At 37.3% G+C, this 19,846-nt stretch overlaps 1 protein-coding gene and 1 pseudogene across 4 annotated transcripts in view; one reads left to right on the forward strand and one right to left on the reverse strand.

The window, feature by feature from the left end:
• MDGA2 (MAM domain containing glycosylphosphatidylinositol anchor 2) overlaps nt 1-16,314 on the forward strand; it is a 1,034,824-nt gene extending 1,018,510 nt beyond the window's left edge. For all 3 annotated transcript variants that reach the window (XM_080666137.1, XM_080666138.1, XM_080666139.1), the window contains exons 16-17: nt 11,464-11,569; nt 13,798-16,314. In XM_080666137.1, coding sequence (XP_080522263.1) covers nt 11,464-11,569; nt 13,798-13,886 — 195 coding nt within the window. In that variant the 3' untranslated portion in view covers nt 13,887-16,314. The remainder of the gene's footprint in view (nt 1-11,463; nt 11,570-13,797) is intronic.
• On the reverse strand, nt 8,340-9,226 carry LOC308255215 (NADH dehydrogenase [ubiquinone] iron-sulfur protein 3, mitochondrial-like; annotated as a pseudogene). The gene is made up of 2 exons: nt 9,214-9,226; nt 8,340-9,125 (listed from the first exon to the last, which is right to left on the reverse strand). The product of its transcript is annotated as an NADH dehydrogenase [ubiquinone] iron-sulfur protein 3, mitochondrial-like (transcript).
• Nucleotides 16,315-19,846: the final 3,532 nt, after the last annotated feature.

The raw sequence follows: 19,846 nt of genomic DNA on the forward strand, positions 1-19,846 counted from the left end.
TCTAATTTGTTAACAGTGTGGGAAAGAGTAGGATCTATTTCCAGCCAAACTTAATACTTTAAATTTCCTGAGGTTATAATCTCCCATTCACTGGCTTAACTTCTTATTTTTACTGAACCTTAATCCTTGCTGTTTTTACTTTTACATCTTAATATTGCTACATTAAAGAATTTTATTTTCTTTCAAACAGAGCAACCAAGTTGGTTGCCTCCCAGAAAAACAGATAGGAGAGAGACATACTGGCCAATATTGCAGTGCATACATCTCAAGTAAAAGTAACTTTCTTTTGCTTATGGTATATCATTAATGGTTAGATTTAATGATTGAATAATAACTTTTAGTTTACTCTGTAAATAGTAGTGGAAGAGATTTTTAAATTTCTTCCTTTTAAGCTTAAATTTACTTCTAAAGAGCATTCTTTTGACTAGTTCTCATTTGCATATAAATGCAAATTTTACTTTAGACTTTACTAGAACCAGTTGCTCATAAAATATTGGCTTCTCATATGAATAAGTTTATATGAGACCTTGATTATATTGTGAAAAGCTAACTTGTCAAGTAATTAAAGTATGCTCCTTTATTGAAAAAGCAAAGTAAGCAAACATACATTTGACCCATGAAGTACAGATGCTACCTGCACCCCCAGCCAATCTGAAGAGCAGGCTGGGTGGGGGTCTGAGGCATTATGCTTCTATCTTAAAATTCCGCTGCTGAATATTCTGGTTTAGCTTAAGAAGTATCCAGCAACCTTATCCTGCCAAGCTTGGAGACTGAAACCTCAGGCTTTCTTGCTCAGAGTAAAATGGCTCAGAGTAAAATCCCCCGCCCCCACCCCCCACCCCCGCTTTTTTTCTTTCTTTTCCCCTCTCCCCCTCTTTTTCTGTCCTTGTCAGCGGGGAGATAAGACCTTTTTAATTACAGGCAGGCTATAAATTAGCTAATGGTCTGGTCTTTGTTTAAACTTTAAATAGTTAACTTTAGAACTTATTTCTTTCTTTCAACATTTCTCTTTTCCTTCTCATCCTATATCCAACTTTCAAAAATTTCACACTTTCAAATTAGCCTTCAAACCTTATTTCTATGTCCTTCAAAAATGCATAACCATGCCTCAGATTTTCCATCAAGTATTTCTACTCTAATATTCTTTCTTTCTGTCATACCTTCAGCAACTTGTACAGACCTTTCCTTTCTTTTTTCTTTAAAAATGTATTAGACTTCTTCACTCTTAGAAACCTTAATTTTCCAATGATTACCAAAAAGTAAATAGCCAGCATTTCTTAGATTAAAATTTATGAACACACATTAAATGTACTCTTACTTTCAAGAAAATATACCTTCAACAAAGTACAAGAGACCTTCTGTAATAAAAACTAAGAGCAGACAAATTAAAACATGCCTAGCAATCAATGTTTCAGTATTGTATGCTATTTTAAAATGTTTAGATGTTTATCATTTAATCCAACAATGCTCCAAAGCCTTTAAGTTACCAAAAGACTTTGGAAAATTATCTATAGGCATATGAGGCAGGAGAAAAGGCAGAGGAGGGAGGAAGCAGGCCCAGCAGCCTGTTCCCAGGCCTCTAGCCACTTGGATTCAAAACTGCCAGATTTTTCCTTAGAGATAACATGCTAAGGTTTGGGAGATAGTGAGCTCAGCTTCTGATAATAGCCAGACTGTTAAATAAGCATGTGCAATAAAGAAAGTTGTTCTTTGGGAAAGGTGGGGTCGGGGGGAGGGGTTGGTGGTGAGAAGGCGCTGAGGTCAGAGCAGTTTTCAGAGCATTAAAGGGGTGAGAATGTGGCCTTGGGATCTAAAGGCTCAGTGAGTGGTCCCTTTGCTCAGTGGGAGAAGACTAAAGTTGGGAACGCAGAGGTGAATGTATCCAGCAAACCCAAGAAAGGAGACCATCTTGTTCAGAGGAGGGGACAGTCATGGAGGAGATAAGGAGATAAGGCGTTTACAGTCCAAGGAATGGCTCGGCCTTGTGGGGTGAGATAGCGAAACTGAGGTAGGTGACTGTGGTTTGGAACAACTGGGCTTTATGAGGGGATGCATGGTGGCCCTGGCCGGGCACCAAGGTAGAATGAGAAAAGAGTGAATGGGGTATTTAGTAAGATGCAGTGTAGATGTGAGGTGGCTAATGGCTGTGAGACTAGTCCGTCAACTCCCATAATAGAGACCGAGGAGGGGACAAGGGTCCCAGCAAATTCGAAGAGGGCAGAATAAGTGGCCCCAGTGTCATTTAAAAAGGAGATCAGCTTACCTGCCACCACAGTCATTATCCAAGGCTCTGTCCTGGTGATGTAAGTCTGTGGAGCCATGTTAGGGCCTGGGCAGCTTCTTCAATGGCCAGTCCCAGGAGGTCTGAGAGTTCCAACCAAGATCCAGAGGACAGCCTTACTGGACTGACTGAGATCCGACTTGGAGCAGCCAGACTACAGTCTGATTTCCAGTGGCCTTCCCTTATGCACCTTGGGCAGGGCTCAGGCGGGGGTCTCAGATTTGAGCAGGACTTGGCCCAGTGCCCTTCCTTGTTGCATTTGAAGCATGGGCCTGAGGAGGCTTAGCCCCTGACTTACCCTTGGTTGGAGGACCGGCACTTTGTTTGAGTTTCATGAGAGTGCTGGCTAGGAGCTGGAAGGCCTCCTCTGGGCCTCAGCCTTGGCCTGGTCTCTCTTTTGTTTTTGGATTTGGGTCTCCTCATCTCTATTATTAAAGACCTTAAAGGCCAGGTTAATGAGGTCTTTTTGAGGGGTTTGTGGACCTCTGTTTATTTTTCAAAGTTTATGGTGTGTGTCGGGAGCTGTTTGGGATATTAATGGGTGTTCAGAAGAAGGGCTCCCTCTGGGGAGGTGGGGTCTAAGGTGGTCATTTTCTGTAAGGCCTCCATTAAGCGGGAGAGGAGGAGAGCTGGGTTTTCGTGAGGGCCCTGAGTGATTTCATTAAGTTTGTTATAATTGACAATACCCTCAGTTCCTGATACCTCGCTCAGGGGTAGAATGGGCACTGGAATAGAAGAGGCTGTTGAAGAAGGTGATCTTTGGGTGGCCTAAGAATGAGGGTTAGATGGGAAAAGGCTGTTTTGAAGCTCACATTCTCAGGATTTGGGCTCTCAAGAGCTTGGGGAGAAGGTGGTTGCTGGTTAGGAGGGTATGGGTTTTGGGAATCTACTGCAGGTGAGGGAAAGGGTGTTTAAGGGGGTGGAGGTTGGTGGTCTGCTAGGTCAAAGTAGACTCAGAATCAGAAGTGTTAGGAGTAAGAGGTTTTGTGTGAAGGAGAAAGATCTGGGAGAGCAGGACCGAGAGAAGATTGGGACTGAAGGGTGAAAAAGGCCTGGACGCAGGGAATCTCTGACCATTTTCCATTGCAGTGACAGAAATTATCTAAATTGCTCAGTGTGTTAAAATTAAAAGTGCCATTTTCAGACCATTGAGACTTATTATCTAGTTTATGTTGTGGCCAAACAGTGTTACAAAATAAAGTGAGATGATTTGGCATGATTTCCCCTGCAAGTCTTCAGAGGGAGTGTGGCGTGACCCACGAGAGAGGAAGGGTGAGTGACAGACCACAAATCCAAAGGTGACTGTTTAGGGCAGGCATCCCCACTGCTAAACAAATCACCACGAGAAACGAGAGGTGACCCTCAGGACTGGGCATCCCCAATCCAGAAGGACCCAAAGCCAAATGGCTGAGGAGTCTTCTGGCCTAGCGCTAGGACTTTGAGATGAAAGACTTTCGAAAAGTCAGCGAGAGTGAGTAGGCAGATAACTCGAGACGAGGGGAATTGTGGAACATCACTCACCTAGAGAAGATTGGCTGGTGTGGGATGGAGGGTCAGCAATGGAGAAGGAGAGATTCCCAGTCCGGGGTCCTGCTTGGCTGGCTGGGGGTGAGGCGGGGGGAACCCAATAAGGGATGGAGGCCTGACCGAGGTCAGCAATCGAGTCACCTGAGCATTCGGAGGTAAGCCCAGGACAAGCTGCCACTGCCTATTGCTCTCCAAGAAGCAAACTCGGGGTGACTGAAACCAAGGCAATGGCTCCCCATTCCCATGGAACCCTCCCGGGTTTCGACACCAAATGTTAGGTCATCGAAGGAGGAATGCACAAGGACAGAATGGTGAGGGATTACGGATTTATTTGATCATCTGCACAGCAGGTGGCTGAGCCTGGATGGCTCCAGCACCCAGTAACAGGTGTCAGTGGCTTTTTTTTTTTTTTTTTAAATATTTTATTGATTTTTTACAGAGAGGAAGAGAGAGGGATAGAGAGTTAGAAACATCGATGAGAGAGAAACATTGATCAGCTGCCTCCTGCACACCCCCCACTGGGGATGTGCCACAACCAAGGCACATGCCCTTGACCGGAATCGAACCTGGGACCCTTCAGTTCGCAGGCCGACGCTCTATCCACTGAGCCAAACTGGTTAGGGCTGTCAGTGGCTTTTAAATGACTTTTGGCGGGCTTTTTCTGGGGGAGACTTCTTTGTGCATACCCGGAGGGGAGATAATGGAATGTCGTCACAGCGAGTGAAATTGTGGTCTCAGCAAAGGGAATGTCCATTGTGAAATAGCCCGAAAAGTCAGTTTTTGGGGGAGGGGTATCAATTCAATTGCTTAATCAGACCTAACAGTTTTATCTCTGTAATAAAATAGTAGTCAGAATCATGATGGTACTTCATCAAAATATTACATAATCTAATCTATTCAATTAGAGAGCATTTTATATTATTTCCATTTCATACAGGTCATTTCTGCCAAGTTGAGATACATCATATTGTAATTAATTGCTAGAGTTTCTTATTTTTATGTTTGAGATAAAGATAAGGATTTATTTTTATAAACTCTTAAATGTTTGGTCATGGTACATTCTTAAATTTAATATCTATGCATTTTATTTCTGTTATCTACCTTACAGTCAAGACAATATTTTTTTTTTTAAAGTAACGGTAAAGAGTTACTTAGCCTGCAAGCCTCTTATGAGTTTATTAGAAACTACAGAATCTATAATAATAAAAGCATAATATGCTAATTAGACCAGGCAGCCAAATGACCTTCTGGATGTCCTTCTGAACTAAGCAGCGGCAGTGGGGCAAGGCAGAGGGGGTTGGGGCGATCAGGCAGGCAGGCAAGCAGTTAGGGGTGATCAGGCAGGCAAGCGAGTGGTTAGGGGCGATAAGGCAGTCAGGCAAAGGTGGTTAGGGGCGATGAGGCAGTCAGGCAAGTTAGGGGTGATGAAGCAGGCAGGCAGGCGAGCGATTAAGAGCCAGCGGTCAAGAGCCAGCGGTCCTGGATTGTGAGAGCGATGTCCGACTGTCAGTTTAGGCCCGGTCCCCCCAGCAGTGGGACATCCCCAGAGGGGTCCCAGATTGCCAGAGGGTGCAGGCCAGGCTAAGGGGAACCCCCCCCCCCATGCACGAATTCTGTGCACTGGGCCTCTAGTGTTATTATAATAATTCAAAGATATAATTGTAGTTGGGGTTCAGAGCATAAACAAAACAATGCAATAAAAATTTCTTTGTAAGAGTCAAGACAAGTAAAACACAATCTATAGCTTCTCAATAGCAAAGCTGCTGTGGAAATTGACAGAAAACAAACATACTGCTCAAGACCGTTTTCTTCCTCCTCAAATAGTACCCAGAGGCAGACTACAGTATTTCTCTGACCGATTGGATGAAATTTCCCATCATCACAAGATTACAAATAAATATTAAAAACACTGATTATAACTAAACCAAGAGTTTGATTGTCAGAAATTATTTTTATTATTCTAGTAACAGCTACTACTAATTCCATGACTATTTCCACACAAGAAATGAAACACCCACCATGCTTATATAGCAAGTAATCAACTGACTCTATACAGTGACAAACTATATTACCCATAGTTATACAGATAAGTGTAAATAATAGATTTTCAAATCAGCCAACTTTTATTACTGCAACAATTCATTCAGAATCACCAAAGGATGAAGTATTCATATGAGAAAATGTTCTAGACATAGGCAGTCCTCCGGACACATGAAACTTTGACTTCTGATGATTCGTATGTTTGCTTTTCAGCCAACTACACACATAGAATCAACATATTGCCAGCATATTAAATTACATCAGTCAATCGACTGATGTTTACCTTCAAAGGTTTCCCAGCACTCTCTCTCAATCTGACCATTAAAAAAGGGTGGCAGCTGCCTTCACACCCTCTCTGCCTTGGGGCTTGATTGGTAGCATAAGCTTAGTTCCCATCTTGTGTTTTGGATGAAGCTGCACAGAGAGACAAAGGAAAAAAAAATTAGTAGGGAAAGTAGGAGGATTTAGATTTTCATTTTAAGTTTTGAAATTACCAATAAGTTCTCCAATAACATTCTGTGAAGTGGGCAGAAGAGCTTTTAATATTTCCTACTTTATGGATTTGGTAACTGAGAATCAAAGTGAATGTTCATATTTTCAGATTTCACTGCTAAATCTCTATAAAGATGATTTAATATATGCTATTAAGGGATTTTCACTTAATATAAAATGCCTGGAGAATAATATTTAAGGAGATGAAGGTAAGTTTGCCTGATTTTTTTTCTATTCTGGTGGATGTGCCTTCCCTGCTCCAAAGTGTTTAACATTTTAAAGTCAGTAAGGGAAGTTTTGAAGTGCTGTGAGCAATGACAGGGTCATTCCAGGGAAAGCAACTTTGAAAGTACAGGAATGATTTTGATGCTTTATATATTTTAGTTTTTATTTTTTAAATAACCCTATTATTTTTTTTATAAATCTTTATTGGTGAAAGTATTACATATGTCCCTTCCCCCCCATTGCCTCCTCCCATCCTCCTCCCACTCCCCTCCCACCCCGCTCCCACCCAAGCCTTCACAACCCACTGTCTGTGTCTATGGATAACCCTGTTATTTTATCTTGATTCTTATCTCTAGGTAACAAGAACTTATTCAAAATAATTATGTACTTTAAATAAGAAACACTGTGGTTAATTTCACTATCTATTCACCTCTGCCTAAGATGGAGAATCTATGTACTCCGAAACCTGTTTCTCGAGCATCCCTTCCAGTAAAAGAATTCTGACTTCAGCTTCTGTTTAAATTCTGTGTGAGCGGGTGCAGAACCTTCTAACCTACCCTTACTATCCTTTTCACCAGCATCTCACTTCACACACAAAGCATATCCCTTTATCTTTGCCACCACTACATTGTAAACCCTGCATTTTACTCTGTGAGCAGTGTTCACTCCCCTTCCTTTCCCTCTCCATCTTTTAAAATGAAAAGTCTTGGTGACTCAAGAATTTTCCTCTTTACCAGACAAAATTTCTTGAATAATGCATTCCTATTCCTTCAAGAATTAAAATTTGAGTATAAGTCAGAAATCTACACTTTATTCAGTTCGATCCCTTAAAATACCCACATAAAAGAAAAATCTGTGATGACATCACTTTACTCACATTCAATAAAGTATTAGTCTTATGGCCAAATGGAAATGCTTGATTTTATGAAATAAGATTCATATCAACATGAACCTAAGCTTTGACTTTCTCCAAGATAATATTTCATTTATGCTGTTATTTTCAGGAGAGAAGACTTAACATCCCATAACTAAAACTATAAAGGGGATGAAAATAACCACTGATTTATTCTAACATTGATTCTCTACCAGATAAGTGGCATCAATCCAAAAGATTTAAAAACACATGGTTACCCTAGCTGATTTGGCTCAGTGGATAGAGTGTAGGCCTGTAGACTGGAGGGTCCTAGGTTTGATTCCTGGTCAAGGGCACATGCCTGGGTTGCTGGCTCCATCCCCAGTAGGGGGCATGCAGGAGGCAGCCTATCAATGATTCTCTCTCATCATTGATGTTTCTATATCTCTCCCACTCTCCTTTCCTCTCTGAAATCAATAAAAATATATTTAAAAACACATGGTTAGCAAAAATGATAATGCCTTCTCACAGATAGAGTGCTATAGGGGCAGTTTTTAATGACTTTAAATACCCATGTGGTCTAAATAAGTGTGTATAAAAATGTTTTGGAATTTATTCACCTCAATTTTAGCAATTCTGAATTTGTTCAGAATTGCTAAAAAATAATTTTAATGTTTAGCAATTACAATAGGTACTGGTTAAATAAATATTAATAAGGTGGAATATTGTGCAGTCATTAAAATTATTTCTTTTCCATATTCAGTGTTCTTGAATGTTTACTAGTATACTATGGGTATTTATTTATTTATTTATTTGGTGAATCTAAGTAGGATTTTATTTACACGGACACTTAATTATAGATGTGGTGCTTTCTAGGATCCATATGCCTTCCTAGAGCTATTTGGTTTCGGGTTTCTTGTCTCAGGCTTCAAGCTTGAGACTCCCGGAGGCTGGGCATAGGCAAGGAAAGCCTCCCAAGGCCTCCCAAGGACTGTTCAGGTCAAACATGCGGAACTCTTGGGCCAACTCCACCAGTTCAGCCACCGCCAGCTTCACCTCCTCATCATAGCGGAACTCAATTAGCCAGACAGGGGGAGTCTTTCCGGAAAGGCTGTCCCTCAAAGCCACAGTCTGTCAGGACCCTTCTTACGTCAGGATGGTTGTCCAAGAGGACTCCAAACATGTCCCAGCTCTCCCTCTCATGCCAGTTTGCTGCCTTATACACAGAGCCCGTGGACTCAGGTGTCAGCTCCTCTGCAAGGTCTTCACAGGGATGCGGGAGGGGAAGCGCAGAGACAGCAGGTTGTAAACAATCCCAACCTTTTCTGCCGGGTTGGGGCGCCCAATGCCATCAGGGCAGCCAAGGGTTCGAATTGTGCATTGGTGTGATCCCTGAGGCAAGCCAGCCCTGGAATGACTCCATCAGATGGATACAGACCTCTAACTCATTGGCAGGACACCCGCACTTGTTGGATATCCTTGGGCAGGATTTCAGCCTCGTACTCTCTCCAAAAGCTCGGAGCTGTTTGTGGGCCACGCCATTCCCTGGTCCCACAGTGGGGCGCTTGCCGGCCGCAGCGCTTTCCCTCCTCACTGACAGCAACAGCGTAAGGGGGCCACACCACCCCCACCCCGGGCAGCGCCTCCGCACCAAGAGCCTCACCACCAGGCCCTCTCCGTGGCCGCCTCGTTCCCCGGGTGCTGACCCTGGGTATTTTTTTTTTAAATTCTCACTTGTGATTTAAACAGTCATGTGAGGGTTGTTTGGCCACTTCCCAGATACCTTCCAAAATACCATCCCAAGTCATATGTAAGCCATTATTTCCAGACAGCCAAAATATGCTTCCTTGACAATGCTGCGGACTGAGCATCTATATACTGCCAACCGTGTTCAGAAGAGTTTAGCACTGACGTGCAATTTTTTTATGGCTTCAGTGATATAGGACCTTTTGGATATTCTTCTAAGAAATGGCTTTGGACACTCTTTATTGACATACCTCAACATAAGCGAGCAGGAAAACCTCTCTACAGAAATTAAATATGAGTCAAAACTTCTCAATTTTTTTCTCCTTCAAGTTATGAAAATTATTCTTATACGTATGGATGATGTCTAAGTGGGGACAGGGACTTAATACTAAAGTTGATAACTAATTCATTTGCTTACAATTATTTCAATCAATCCTATATAATAAAGAGGTAATATGCAAATTGACCCTCACACCCTCATGTCACAAGATGGCCACCCATGTCATCACAAGATGGCCACCCCCATGTCATCACAAGATGGCCGCCACAAGATGGCCACCACAAGATGGCCACCCCCACATTGTCACAAGATGGTCAGCAGGGGAGGGCAGTTGGGGGCAACCAGGCCTGCAGGGGAGGGCAGTTCGGGGCAATCGGGCCAGCAGGGGAGGGCAGTTGGGGGTGATCGGGCTGGCCAGGTAGGGAAGTTGGGGGCGATCGGGCCGGCAGGGGAGCAGTTAGGTGTCAATCAGGGCAGCAGAGGAGTGGTTAAGGGGTGATCAGGCTGGCAGGCAGAAGTGGTTAGGAGCAATCAGGCAGGCAGGCAGGCGAGTGGTTAGGAGCCGGCAGTCCTGGATTGTGAGAGGGATGTCCGACTGCTGGTTTAGGCCCGATCCCCCAAGGGGTCCCAGATTGGAAAGGGTGCAGGCTGGGCTGAGGGACACCCCCCAGTGCACGAAATTCATGCACTGGGCCTCTGGTGAAATTATAATAGCATATCAGAGGCCAGTGGGTCAAAGGTTGCTTCTCAAATAATGCCTAAATTCTCTGAAAATCACTACAAATTTGCCTTTAAGAAGCCATATTAAGATACCCCAAAGATAAAATAGTAAAACAACAATTTTGGTATTCATATAAATAGACTTTCACCTTAAATTGTTGCAATGAAAAAAGGCTAGAAATTGTATTAAAATGCACACATCAGCTTGATGTTAAAAATTGCTCTTTATGCCCTAACTGGTTTGGCTCAGTGGATAGAGTGTCAGCTTGTGGACTGAAAGGTCCCAGGTTCGATTCCGGTCAAGAGCATGTACCTTGGTTGTGGGCACATCCTCAGTAGGAGGATGTGCAGGAGGCAGCTGTTCAATGTTTCTCTCTCATCAATGTTTCTAACTCTCTATCCCTCTTCCTCTCTGTAAAAGTCAATAAAATATATTTTAAAAATAAAAAAAAAATACTTTTTATTAAGCTAATTATTCTCTGGAAAGACCAAAACAGATATTTTATTTTGACATGTAGAAATTTTTTCTAGGATGATAGTCACAAAAAGCTTAGGTTGCCTTTTAGTATCAAACAGATTAAAAGGTTTAACTGGAAACAAAAAATTAATTAATAGTTTGTAGAGAAAATTTTGAGTTATGTTTCTATAAATAAAATAATTGCTATAATAATTTTCTAATTGTCCTTATATTGACATTGTATCCAGAATTTAGCAACAAAGGAAGGTTATTTTACTCCTCTATTCTTTCAACACCTGTATTAAGCCTCAGTGCAAACCACTGTTCTAGATTCTGGAAATCCAAAGGTCAGCTACTAGATATGATAAACCCTTGCTCTGGGCTTCAAAAGATATAATACTGTTGTAGAGAACCCAGAACAGATTCATTCCTTGAAACATTTCTAAAGAAAAAAAAAAAAACTGGTATTATGTGTTACATAGAGAAATTTGGAGGGAATCTTTTTCAGAGAAATACTGCTCAAACAAAAAATTTTCCTTACCCCAGAAAATGAAAAGTAATAGGGTTTGTAGTAGGTGTTTTATTATATCATTCAACTAAGTGTAGCATTGTTTTAAAACCAATGCAGAGATTTTGCTGTAAAAAAAAAAAAAAACCTTATACTATGCAAGACATATGGGTTTTTTTATTAAGATATTTTGGTTTTGGTAAGTAAGAATTTTGAAGACTATTGAGTGTAAAAGATGTTTGGAATGTTGACAATTTTAAGTTTTGCTCATAAATTTCTCAATAGAAATTAAATTGAAGCTCTGCATTTAGGTTTGTTTCATTCATATTTGCAGCTCATTTTTGAAGGTATCCGAGGTCCTGGCATAGAAGGTGACATTGCCATTGATGATGTATCAATTGCAGAAGGAGAATGTGCAAAACAAGACCTAACGACTAAGAGTAAGTGTCTCTTTTTGAATTGGTTTGATGAGGTGTTAAAGTAATGTAATATTAATATTACAAATTAATATATTCTAATCTAAACATTTATTTTAGTTTGTTATTTAGAATTTCTTATATTAAGAAGCTAAAATTTTGAGGATAGCTTAAAAGCAAAGTATTAAATTTGGCTGTATGCTTGTTTAGCCTAAGAAAGAATAAAATTTTGATGTAGATTTATGATTTTTAATTGGGATTTTAAAATATTTTAGTTGATATTATTAATTTCAGAGATTTTCAGCTTTTCTTAAAAGATTTAGTTAATCTATATACTCAGCATATATTTATACAGACATACTGCTTTTCATTCCCCCAGTTTATGAAAATATTTCTTAGGTTTTACGTTTGTTGAACATTTTAAAAAGTTTAATATTTTAAACAGTCTTAACAGTGTTTTCCCAAAAATGTATACACACTTTAACAGCTGATAGCTCAATTTTGAAAATGAAATGTATTTTAATAAGCACTTCCTTTACAATTATTCAAAGTATGTATATACATTTTTGGAGGACACCCTATATTAAGTAATGGATTAGCCCTATTTTTTTTTAATATATTTTTATTGATTTCAGAGAGAAAGGGAGAGGAAGAGGGAGATAGAAACATCAATGATGAGAGAGAATCAGTGATCAGCTCCCTCCTACACACCTCTCACTGGGGACCAAGCCCACAACCTGGGGATATGCCCCCAACCAGAACCGAACCCGGGACCCCTCAGTCCAAAGGCCAATGCTCTATCCGCTGAGCCAAACTGGCTACGGCTAGCCCTATTCTTTTTTTTTTTCTGGTATATTTAATCTCCTTCTACCTGCACCACAATCTTTTGGTAATTTGGTTTCAGTTTTACTCCGGTTTGAATATTATGGTTTAATGATGTCTTCAAATGTGATTTTTCACTACAAATCAATTTTTATATAAAAGAGGTATAAATAATGCAAAAAACATCAGAATTGTGTATTGAGCTGCTTCTTAAAATCTTCATGTTGTTCATTTAAAGTTGAGAAACCTCAAATCATTCCTATTACAAATTTTTTTCAATTGAAAGATTTTTCATAGAACCATCTGGAATCTTTACTTTTGTGATCACATAAAGAGATATCAGTGAAACTAAATTTATAAAAATAAATTCATCAATTATTCATATACAAAAGGAGCATGAAAGTCAATTTTGTATTAAGTCTAGAGCAAATCAGAGTCTTTGTTAATTGAGTATAATTAGTAAGAAATTATATCAGTCCAGTTGTTGAAAGTCATATTTGTATAGCTACCCAGTGATTGCTCTCTCATATGAACTCAATTGATTACATTTTTAAACATTGTAAAAAGACAGAAACTAAAATTGTATATAACAATGAGCCATTTTGCTCATAGATTTACCTTCTTGTCATTACATTTAGCATTTCAAGTAACACATTTATAAATTTCACCCTGTGTCTGGCTAATTTTGCTTTAGAAAACTAATAGCTCAAATGAAGTAGGTTTGTCAAATGCACAGAAAAGCATGCTTTCTCCTCAGAGGGAATGGGATTTCCTCTGGATTTCATAACATGAATCAGTGACAGTAACATATTAACCAAAGATAGTTGCTATATTACAAAGAAAATTTACATTTGATAACTTAATCACTGAAAAATATTATAAATTAAATTCAATAAGGTGAATTAAACTTTCCAAATGATGAAAGCAAGAGAACATAATTTACTTCTGAAATAAGTAAATTTGTAGTAGCTAATTTCAATACCCATAACAATTCCTTCCTAGTTTTCATCAAGTGTAGTTTAAGTCTTTAAACTTAAACATTTCTGAAAGCTTAGGGTGCGGGGGGTGGAGTAAGCTGACCATTTAGGTTTTCTGAGAATTTTCTATGTGTGCATGCTTTCATGTGGCTAGCAGAACTCAGGTTGAGTGTAGCTACAAACCTACACAATCAGTTTTTATACCATTTTATACCAATTTAAATCTGCAAATATGTTTATCCAGTGCCTAACCATATAATAATATGATAGCCTTTTCACTTGTCTTGGAAATGAAGCTGATAAATAAAACCAAAAAGAAAAAAAAAAGTTTTCCAAAATTGTTTTCATATACAAAAAAAAGTTTCATTAGTTTACCAAAGTGGAGTTGGTTGTTGCATGGAATACTTATTTTTTGTTTGGTTGTTTCTTGGCATTTGTTTTCCTTGTCTTTAGATTCCGTTGATGGTGCTGTTGGAATTTTAGTACATATATGGCTTTTTCCAGTTATTGTCCTCATCTCTATCCTGAGTCCTCGAAGGTGACCTTATCCTGGCAGAGGCTATAAAAGATTCACCAGGCACTGGCATGAAGAGTCTTTGTAAATGGACATTGAAAAAACAAACTACCAAAGATTCCTCCACTGACTACTGACTCAAAAATAAAATAATAAAAACAAATTTTTTAAGCACTGGGGATAAAAAGATGTCATGGAAGTATAAGTTATTCCAAACTGCGTATACAAGATAGTGTTGACCTGAGTAGAGAAGAGAACGATTACAGTGTCATCTGGTCATCTGGTTGAACTCTGGGGGGAAAAAAGAGCTATAGAAATTCTTGTCAAAGCACAAAGTCTTGGCTGGTTTTGTTTCAAATGAATAGTTTGCTTGTTACCATGGAAACATAATGACCTGCCAACAAAAACCTCACTGTAAACAGGGTACGTGAAGAGCTGGCATTTATTTTCCTTTGGAAAAGCTTTTACGTAGAGAATTCAATAAATGTAGGCCCTTTTACCTTTGGTTGTTACCCTTCCTTGAAAAGAACCTGAACTCAGAATTATTTAAAACATTCATCCTCCCCACCTATCCCCATCCTACCTTTATAATTTGTGTTTGTTTTCCTCCCATGGCTAAGCTAGATAACTGTGTGCTGTCTCTTTTTGCATGCACTGCTATCCAGGATAGTCAACCTGGGCTTACATAATACACAGGCTTATCGGAGTTTGCTCGCGGCCACTTGAACACCCAAACTGTCATCTGTTCCAGTGAAGAAACCAAACCACCATCTTTTATAAATTGCCATGGAAACTAAGTGCCTTCAATGAAACAAGCCTGAATAATTTCCAGCTCAGAAGCTTGCACTGCTAAGAGTGGTTTGTGTAAAACTATTTTATAAACAAACTGCAGAGCCTAAACGTGCAAATTACAGGCAAGACAACAAAGCCGCTTCTGAAGAAGAAAGGACCGAAGCTGCTGCGTAAGCCCATGCAGAGGAGATACTTGTTTGACCAGACAGCCATGGCCTTTCAGCTTCTTGTCCATTAGAAAGTACTGTCCACTGAGACCAGACAAGGGAGCAACTTTTTTTCTTCCAGGTTATTAAATGGGTCAACCAGAGCAAAAGGTTAAGATAATACTCAGCGCAAGAGTGAATTTTTACTCTAACCTCCATTTGAAGTGAAATTGGCCCTAGCTTTAGAGGGAACAAGAAAATGTTTGTGATTTCAGTGCATACAAACTCTACAGCGGAACTGGGCCTGAAAAATCTGGCTTTATTCTAAACACTGAGGGTAACATGCCTCTGCCCTTAAGTCAGACTCTGTGCAAATTGTGAGATATTATTTTATTATTTTACAAAGATTAAAAAACACTTTTACAGAAAAAAAACAAAAACCTGTAAAAATGATTTTGAGCTACCTGAGGATAAATCATACCTTTAACCAGCCAGTTTTCCAATGCATTGTAAATTTCACTTAAACCTGTTGGTTATGAAAATTTGAAGATCTCTTTCCTTAAATTATCTCAGCTTTTAACTTCATTTAAGACTTTTGTCTAAAGAAGAATAGTATTATTATTATTATGTTCTATCAACACCCCAGGATTTAAAAAAAACTGGTTATGCAAGTAATTGGGATATAAGTATTAAATTATAACATTTGCAAATATTAATATAAAAAGCACAACAAAATGTAGTGGGGACATGACACAGCTTGATTTTTTTTTAAAGTCTATAGAAATGTTTGTGCAAATTCAGTAATTCACCTTAAAAGATAACTTTACAGCTATGTTCAATAAAGCCTCTTTCCAGGTAAGGTATGAAAAGCAGTATGTGTGTTTGTTGAGTAATGTTCACTTATCACCAAAATGAGAATAGCTATACAATTTATCTGTTATGTCACCATGACATAAACCTTCAGTACTTCATGTACCTGAATGTTTACAGGAAGAAATTTTAATAGGAACTCTTTGATGCACTCTCCCACTTTTGTCATACATGTAAAAAAACGTCAAATCTTTGAAAGTAAAACATGAAAAAAAATATGAACTTGGAATTTAATGTGTATTTTCATAGTTAAAGAGGGGACTAGTTTGAAAATCTAAGTAGTGATAGATTTGAGCTAAGCCAAATCCTTTAAATTAAAATGGATAAACAAAAAATGAATTTCATGACTTATTTGAACAAATCAGGCATATTGTGTTGTTGTTTTTTCAAAATTACAGTCACGCCAAAGAGATAAATAATATTTGAGGCACTTAGCTTAATGTATACTGAATTTTCCTTCATTTGCCTTCCATTTTGTGTGGCAACTATCTTCTTTTCTCCATTATCCCGTATTAGTAGACCATCTTTTTTATTGATTTTCTGCTCACTCATTGCTGGTAATACCAATAAAAAGGTTTTAGGTCTAAACAGAGGCTTAACTCATTGCTGCCTTCTTTTCTTAAACTTTTATTTGAGTGAGGATTTTACAAAAAAACTAAAAAAAAACATACATTCAAAATATTTGGATATACATATGTCATTTTCAGGAAAACAAGTTTATTTTTCTCCTAAGTAAACCTACACAAAGAAATAGCTGTAACTGGAAGTTTCAATCTTACTATTAAACATTAATAAGGTATTAAGACTTTATTACCTTTCACACTGTAAAAATACACAAGGCTTCAGAAGTTCATGAGAACTGGCTGGTACTTCAAAATTAATTTTGATTAAATTTTTAAGAAATTACTGATGAGTGCCAAGAACAAAGGGCAATCAGAATTGCAAAGCAATCATATTTATTGATATGGTAACAAAGTATATATCTCAAGTGGGTTCTGGATCATTTATATAAACCAATAAACAGAATTAGAATCAACGTTTTTCACTCCAGATCAAATGTTTCATTGCTTTAATTGAAAGTCAATGGATAAAATGCAGGAATTTTTTAATTAGGATAAGTGAAATAAATGTAAATTGTGTTAAGTGGTCTCTTCTTTAATATTAGTGATAATAATGACAATTTACCTGTTTACCAACTGCCTTCCTTTTCCTAATATTTTTGTGTTTATTGTAAGTTGAACTCACTAACATACCCCTCTTTTTCTTTTTTATAATATATTTTAAGCGTGATAGATGTCAATCTCTTTTCTTCTTTTACAGGAAGGCATCAGGCAGTGCAGATTTTAATTTCCAGGAGAAAGATTATCCTACGTAATCTCCTACTGCCAGTAATTGATCCTTGATTAATTAGGAGCATTACTTTGTTTCATCATTTCAAAGATACTTGCTTCTCCACATTTTAACATCTCTGCAATTGGCCTATTTGAATTACTATTGGTGGCATTTCTATGTAGTGATATATAAAATTATACTGCATCCAAAAACTGATGACATTTAGATATCAAAATTCACTAAAGTTTTCAGAAGTCCCAAATCATGCCCAATATTATTACTTTTCATTAGTAATAGTGGCCCCATTTTTGTGGAATTTATATTAAATACTCATTGTGCATTATTTAAAAATAACATAACTTTTATTTTGTGCTTTACAATCTGAGTCTTCTCTTATATTCTTATATTCAATATACATATTGAATATAAGAATATATATTCCTATTTTTTATGTTTCCTGCTACATATTTTTTAGCTCCATCACGAATTATAATATGCTATGTATCCCTGGTTGAAAATATTTTTTTCAGTTTCATGTGCTTAAATTTTCTTTGAGACTTGAAAGATCCATGGTATAGCACAATACCATGAAATAGGCTAAACTAATGGTACTTCACATACATCACAGAATTGACTTTGCATGGCAATAAAGTATGATAACCATGATAATCAGAATCACAAAACAGCTAGTCACTTATATCATGTTATAGATAGTACAAATAATCTCATTCATTACTTTCATATTTTAAAATATGACAAAATATGAGTGACAACTGTACTAACTTTTCACCAAACATGCATTTTTATTTTAAAGACTATAATAAACTTATTTGTCAAAATGTATAATTTGAGAACAATTAATTTAGTTCGGCACTTGAAATTGTATGAAATGGGCTGTGGTATTTTTCTTGCTCTATTTTTTTTTGTGTGTGTGTGATTTGAAAGATGGTGATAGGCTAATCTGATTTTAGTAAGTTATTTCAAAGGATTCTTTTGAATGCATGTTATCAAAAAACTCTTTTGTGTGTTTTTTTGTTTTTTGTTTTTTTTGGTTTTTTTTTAATGTGCCTTTCGACTATCAGGGCCTTTCAAGAGACATGTAAACTGGAAAAAATTTACTCTCAATTCATTTTTTTCTTGGTTGATGACTACTTTCTAATTGCTTTGTCTGTGTCTCAACAAAGCAGAAGGTATACTCTTCTTGCAACTGGGTAGTTGATGTCAATGAGGAGTTATTACATTTTCTGTGAAAACAATAAAGTCATAGGGTTCAATCCCAAGCTATTTTCCTTCCTACAATGTTCCCTTTGTAGCTAACTAGTTTAATTAGTTTTCTTAGTGCTTATTTTTAAAAAGCAATGTCTCTGGCATTTTCTACTTCAACTTAGGAGAAAAGCTACCACAGACTGATCAGACCTTTTTTCAAATCTGATATAAAAAGTTCTTTCCTGAGTATACATAATATTTATAAATAAATATATATGTTATTACATAGAAAATGTAAGACTTAAAGACTTGAAATTTTAATGTGAAATATGTCAATTCAGAATCAATCCATTATATGTTTATGTCTGCTTAGAAACAGAAGTGAAAGTTAAGAAGAAATAAATAATCTATATACTTGTAAATGGACTACTTAATTGAAATTATTAATATAAAACTGAATAAATTATGAGTGGTGATTACACTACCCTGAACCCACATTGAGTATATTAAAAACAAAGAATTGGAATTCAAAATTTTGTATAGGGCAGAGCTTAAACTCTGTGTAGAAAATGAAATAGTTTTCTCAAGGGAATATTTATAACTGATTGAATTTAATTTCAATTGTACTAATTTTACATGAGTTGAGCTACAATGTATTCTTAGTTTTCAATGAAATGATGGCAAATTCTGTGAACTAGGGATTAGCTCATTAGTTTCAGTTTGTTTTCTATAGCTCTTAATTGTTGTCCTGGATTTCCAGGATATTTTTATTTCTTGAGTCTCATCAGTATATTTAAGTATATAAGTTTAATCAAATATACATTGTATTAAGTTTATATTGAATATTAGATACATTTCAGGTCTCAAAGTTTAGATTTAACTTACTTTTTCTTTGATATTTTCCTTCAACTAAATAGTTTCAGATAGTTGTATGTTGTTTTTTTCCCCTTGGGTTTTCTTTCAATAAATAAAATTATGTTAAATACTCTATTAGTGTTTGGGGAAAATTTCTGCTGTCAATAAGAACTTAAGATAGAAATAGGAAGATATATAAATGGCAATTATATTTGCAAATTAAAATGAAGATTCATTATTTCTCTCACTATTAAAAAGCTTCATAGACTGAACACTGCAGTGAAACACAATTAGCCCATTAAAGATATTTGTTGACTTTTACATCCTTTGTGAGGGATCATTTATAAGATTGTATTAAACAAGTAGGCACTATAATATTCCTGAATGAACTGTGCTTTAAGAACTATGGCTCAATGTAATATATCTGGTCTTGTACTAGTATATAATATGTGAAATAATTGACTGCAGGTTAAGAACTCCAATGTTATTGAGGATGATAGTTTTAATCACATATTTCATGAGGACACTAGGCCAAATGTGGGTTTTCTGAGGGAAACAAGTAATACTTCTTGACAATGATTTGAGTGAACCAATGTATAAATGGAATCCTGAAAACTATCTTGCTTAGCATTGCTTTTCTACTGCCTATTTAGCTTAGTTTTCTCTTGATCTTTGGTATTATATCTCTAAACATATCCACAAAATTGTGAAAATGCAAATACAATCAACATTAACAGACCTATTAACCATGTTTAAAAGTCACCTCAGCTGCTCCCTAGACTACATG

Source organism: Plecotus auritus, assembly GCF_963455305.1.
Source record: "Plecotus auritus genome assembly, chromosome: 1".
Classification (NCBI taxonomy): Eukaryota; Metazoa; Chordata; class Mammalia; order Chiroptera; family Vespertilionidae; genus Plecotus; species Plecotus auritus.